The sequence below is a fragment of the Hylaeus anthracinus genome, unplaced genomic scaffold, assembly GCF_026225885.1.
Source record: "Hylaeus anthracinus isolate JK02 unplaced genomic scaffold, UHH_iyHylAnth1.0_haploid 10986, whole genome shotgun sequence".
NCBI lineage: Eukaryota > Metazoa > Arthropoda > Insecta > Hymenoptera > Colletidae > Hylaeus > Hylaeus anthracinus.
Genome location: NW_026533665.1, coordinates 1 through 5234, shown reverse-complemented (window position 1 = coordinate 5234; position 5234 = coordinate 1). Strand labels below are relative to the sequence as shown.

Sequence of the window (5234 nt, the reverse complement as noted above, 5' to 3'; positions counted from 1 at the left end):
CTTGATGGTTGGCTCAATTGGTTGTCACGTAATGGCGACACATCTATCCTCACGCATTTTCGGTATTGGCCAGGTCAAAACACGCGTTCTCGGTATTGACCTAGGCAAAAGCTATCGCGTGACGAAGGCACCGCGCGCTCGTACGAACGATGGAGCCGGGTCACTATTCAGGTATCAGAATATGATTATGCAGTGTGACTGCTCGAAGAAAAGTCTCTGTCTCTTCAGTCACCTCTAGTTTGAGGAATTTTCGCCAACCATCCAGTAAAGCACGGTAGTGAGAAATTATATCGTCACTCGATGGTATCTTTGTGTTTTATATTTTACTATGTATCATACAGGCCAATATGATACATAAATATGTAAAATACATTTACACATTTATACATAATTGTATTACTTATATATATTTTTCTTTCCATAGAAAACATAAGAAGAATCATCAAGAAACGCTGTTCAAAGCTGTGGCAACAGTTTTGAGAACAGCTAGGCAGTTCAGGCGCCGGAGGTCATGGTGAGACAACGCATCGAGAAGATTGAGCATCTCGTGCAGACCGGTGTGTGTCAGGTTTTAGAAAGCCTGCCAATACCCCTGCACGCGATGCTCTCTGCCCAGATGCGTAACGAGGGAAAAGCGAAATCGGCGCGACGCTTCTCCGACAAGGAGAAGCTATTAGCTGTAAGTATTTTAAAACAGAGTTCCAAAGCTTATCGATATTTGGCAAAGTTATTTCTTTTGCCAAGCATCGAAACGCTTAGAAAACTAATATCGCAAATTCCACTAAAAGCTGGAATTTGCGATAACGTTTTTGAAGAACTCAAACAGCGGTCCAACTTATTCGTCGGTAAGAAAAGCAGATACTTTACAGTGTCTACTTTTTGATGAAATTAGTTTATCGCCTCAAGTACAGTACAATCCCTCAATGGATGCAATTGAGGGATTTGTAGATACTGGTTTTTCGCGTAATTTAGATATCGCGGATCATGCTACAGTGTAGATGCTGAAAGGAATTCATGGTGTGCGACCGTGGAAACAACCTGTTGCATATTCATTTTGTAAAGGTTCCAGCTCAGCTGAGAACCTTGTTCGTATGTTTAAAGAAATAGTTCGCCGTGCGTGTCAGGCCGGTATAGTAATAGTAGCAACAGTTTGTGACCAAAGAAGCACAAATTGCAAAGCTATTCAAAACTTATTAGATTCCTCGAAGAGAAATGCCTTTCAGGAATCGAATGCACTGTGGCATGATGTTATTGTTATCGACAATAACATGATTGTACCGCTGTTTGATACCCCCCCATTTTTTAAAATGTGTCCGCAACAACTTGCTGACAAAGGACTTGAGGTTTAAATTCCAAGATAATATTTCACGGGTGGCTAAATGGTCACACGTGGAAGATCTATATTTTATTGATAGCAGTAATGTTTATGAGGACCGATTCCTGCATAAACTTACTGCTAAACATGTTGTTCCAAGTAAAATACCTAAAATGAAGGTCAAATATTGCGCCCAAGTTTTTAGTCGAGCAGTTGGAGCCCTAATGACACTGATGAGCCGTAGCAAGGCTAAGAGTGTGTGCGATACGCTTGAAATGTCGGGTGATGGAATTGATACTGCTCGAATTATTCATTTTATGAATAATACTTTCGACAGTGTCAATAGTAGTGTTGCGCAGTCGACAAGTAGAACAGACATGACTTTAGTAAATGTTTGGAATGTATCTATTTCGGGGTTTCGTAGCATGAGCTTTTTGAAAAGAAAGCTTGCGGATAAGGAGCATCCAAAGGTACTGCAAAATTGGGTTAGGGTAAGGGGGGATACCAATTGCGAATCTGAAGAATCCGCAGGGTTTCTATGTAATTTAAAAAAATTTATATCGGTTGCTGCACGTGTATCCCCGGATGAAAATGTAATTTCTCTAAATTTGAATGTTCCAAGTGCACCTGAATTAGCTATTCAGGCTGCCATTCGATATGTTACGCGAACTATTCGAAAAAAATATGTTTGCAAAAGTTGTTTGGTCTTATTTTTCAAAACTGACAATTTCGGGGAATATTCATCGATGCAGTGGATGCACATTTTTAATTTCTAAGGTCGTTTCTGTTTGCTATGCAAATGTTTCCAACATAGCACACATTTCCGGCATTGTTACGACTATTAAATTACAAATTTCGGAGCATATGAAATTTGATTTCATATGCTCCGAACATGGAAATGATTTGAGAACATATGTACGCAGAGTGAATCGCATTATAAGTGGATTCGAATAGAGAATGGACTTGGATCCACTTCTAACGCGACCTATCGAGGTGCGTACACCTAATGTAAGCAAGACTTGATTTATGTTTTAATATGTTATAATTAATTTAAAATTTCTCTTTTAAATGAAGTAGTCTTTTTTTCAATATCTTTAATACTTCATTTTTTACATTTGAAATGTTTTTATTGTACTTTATTTTTCACATAATAAATCAAGTCTTGTATGAAAGTTAATTATCTAAACAATATTTTTATTGTATTTATAGCGGTATATGGTTTGCAGATGCGCGAGGGTAAAACTGACCGCTTGCAGATGTTAGGTTGTAAGGTAATAAAACCTACCTGGTGTTTGCAAACGGCACGGTTTGGTGACGGCAAATTATTTTAACATTCTTAAGAAACCGTTTCCGTAAAATGTGTCCTTCTTTACAACTTCTGCCAGCCATATACCGCCAAGGTCTTTCCGACCGCGCGGGTAGCGCGGTCCCGAAATGACCTTATTGCCTACATGTGGCAACCACCTTTGCCAGTCCCGAAAACTCATCGATCATCCCCGCCCCGGTTACCGAAAGGTAACGCCTTTCCGAAGAATATTATAAAGGTAGTGGAATTTGCGGAAGGATCCAGTCAGTCGCTCACTGTTTACGGGACTCCGAGTTTAGAAATACTCTTTGCGTGCTTTACTTTGTACAAATTTTAATTTACATGTTTATTAAAATATATATACAAATATTAAACTCACGCGCAATCATTTTAGTAACCCCAGCTGTTACAGTAGTATATATTTTATTCTATTTTTTTTATTATATATTTGTATTATATATTTTATTGTATTTTTTAAATTATATATTTGTATTCTATATTTTAATGTATTTTTTTAATTATATGTTTTATTGTATTTTTTATTATATATTTTTATTGTACTCTATATTTTTATTACATTTATGTATTATAAATTTAATTTCATAAAGTAGGGCCTTTTTTCCCTTCCCTTACTTTTTATTCAATTTCATTTTAAAGCAGGTAGAAATACACATATATAAGACCATGCTGTTGTGTGTGTGGCTCACGGATTATGTTGTATGTGGTAGTAACGACACTGGCGCCTCCAAACCTCGCGGGCTTGAATTAAATCTGGCTTCAACGCGAAATACAGTAGCTTGGTGGCCCTGACACTGAGCAGAGCGTAACCAACATTTCCATTCCAAAAGTGAGACTTGACGCTAATGCGCATGTGCCGAATTCGAGAACTATAGCAAAAATTCCAACTCGATGACAGGCTGACTGTAGCTTTGACTAATGGTCGAAGAGTAGTTCCTTTGAGTATATAAACATATACTCAATATACATTTCTATATACTCAAAGAGTAGTTCGCCAAACCGTCAAAAATTTCAATTCGCGCCTTTCCCCACTGCTATCGCCCATTGACTGCAGCGCTCGCGCACAACTGCTTACTCGTAACTTTGGCATGGAAGATGTTGGTTACGGACTACCCTATAGCTTGAACAGTTCATGTATGTATGGTCGAAGCTCCTTATACAGTCTTCATGGACCGCTCAAGTTATAGTGTAGTCCGTAACTAACATCTACCATGCAAAGTTACGAGTAAGAAGTTGTGCGCAAGGGCTACAGTCAATGGGCAATAACAGTGGGGAAAGGTGCGAATTGAAATTTTGGACGGTTTGCCGAACTACTCTTCAACCATTGGTCAGAGCTGCAGTCAGCTGTCATCGAGTTTGAATTTTTGTTATAGTTTTCGAATTTAACGCATGCGCTTTAGCGTCATGTCTTATTTTTGGTATGAAGATATTGGTTATGCTTTGCTCAGTGTATAAAGAGTAGGCTTGAGCAGTCCATGTATACATATATGGTCGAAGTATATATCGTAGTCTGTGCGCACTAGCGCCGCGAGTGGACGAAATATCCATAACTTAAAGCTCAGGATTTTGATATGTTGCGTACCGCTACTTTTGATAGAAGTAAATTAATTCCCAAGTCACTTCTAGATGGCAGAGCGGAGACCCGTTTGCCCGTTGTTATGGAATGTGAATGAGCCTTTGCGTTTGGTAGTTCTGTTTGAAGTTAGTTTAGCGCCAATTACGATTTTCTTGTATTTATGGTATTTCGTTTTCTTTTTGATTGCATTTTATTTTAAAACAATTGTTAATACTCACTCGCATAGCGGCCGTTAACCAGTATAGACGTCTATTGTAAATGCTTGTATTTAAAGTAAAGAAATTTAACGTTTGTGTTAAATTAGTTATATTCAAACTGTTACAATAAAGTTAATATTACATTTCTTAATTTATCTTAAATTAACTTATTCCTGGCTAAGTCGCACGCAATTCTAATAATCTTGTCACGTGCAGCGTGAACGCCAGTAAAACCCTAAGTCCTTAAAAATAAAACCGTACGGACTCGCAACAAGATTGATGACAGCGGTGGGATCTTTCCAACATTAAATAATTTTATTAATTCAGGGCATTAGAATCAGGAGCAAGGGCAAATGCTGGAGAAGGTGATCTCGACGACCGTGCTTGTTAATAATCGTTGATCACATGCACCTTGCCGACGGGTCTTCCTGCTGTATCGGATTGAGGGACGATCATCGCTGGACGAGGACTCAGGAGAAGGATCGGTGAATTATTAATTGCTGCGTACATATATATATATAAGTCGCCTCGATTTTATGTACAGTTCTGATTTCTTAACTCTAAGCCTTATCTGTATGGGCGCGCGAACTTCGTGTGCGGGGTGGCGTGTGGGGGTGCCGCGAGCGCGGCTATTCGACGTGCGTTGGGATTTACTGCACGAGAATGGATACTCTCCGTGCGAGTGAATTTCGGCGGGAGACAACAGCCCGAGAATGGATACTCTCCGTGCACTTGGAGCGGAAGGAGACAAGCACACGAGAACGGATACTCTCCGTAAACATGTCTGTGGGTCTGAAGCTACTATAAGCTGCAACTTTAATG

At 39.1% G+C, this 5234-nt stretch overlaps 1 protein-coding gene across 1 annotated transcript; it reads left to right on the top strand.

Moving 5' to 3' along the window:
* Positions 1–403: 403 nt before the first annotated feature.
* LOC128896513 (uncharacterized) lies at positions 404–4563 on the top strand. The gene is made up of 3 exons (XM_054159885.1): positions 404–679; positions 2542–2591; positions 3840–4563. The coding sequence occupies exons 1-3, from the start codon at positions 512–514 to the stop codon at positions 3997–3999; spliced, it is 378 nt and encodes a 125-aa protein (XP_054015860.1). The 5' UTR covers positions 404–511; the 3' UTR covers positions 4000–4563.
* The last annotated feature ends 671 nt before the right edge of the window (positions 4564–5234 follow it).

Excerpts from the sequence above, each read along its gene's own strand:
- LOC128896513 (XM_054159885.1), top strand. The coding sequence starts at position 512 with ATGGTGAGACAACGCATCGAGAAGATTGAGCATCTCGTGCAGACCGGT. Across the intron at positions 680-2,541 it reads ACAAGGAGAAGCTATTAGCT|ATGCGCGAGGGTAAAACTGA; the intron begins GTAAGTATTTTA and ends TATGGTTTGCAG. Across the intron at positions 2,592-3,839 it reads ATGTTAGGTTGTAAGGTAAT|TAACATCTACCATGCAAAGT; the intron begins AAAACCTACCTG and ends GTAGTCCGTAAC.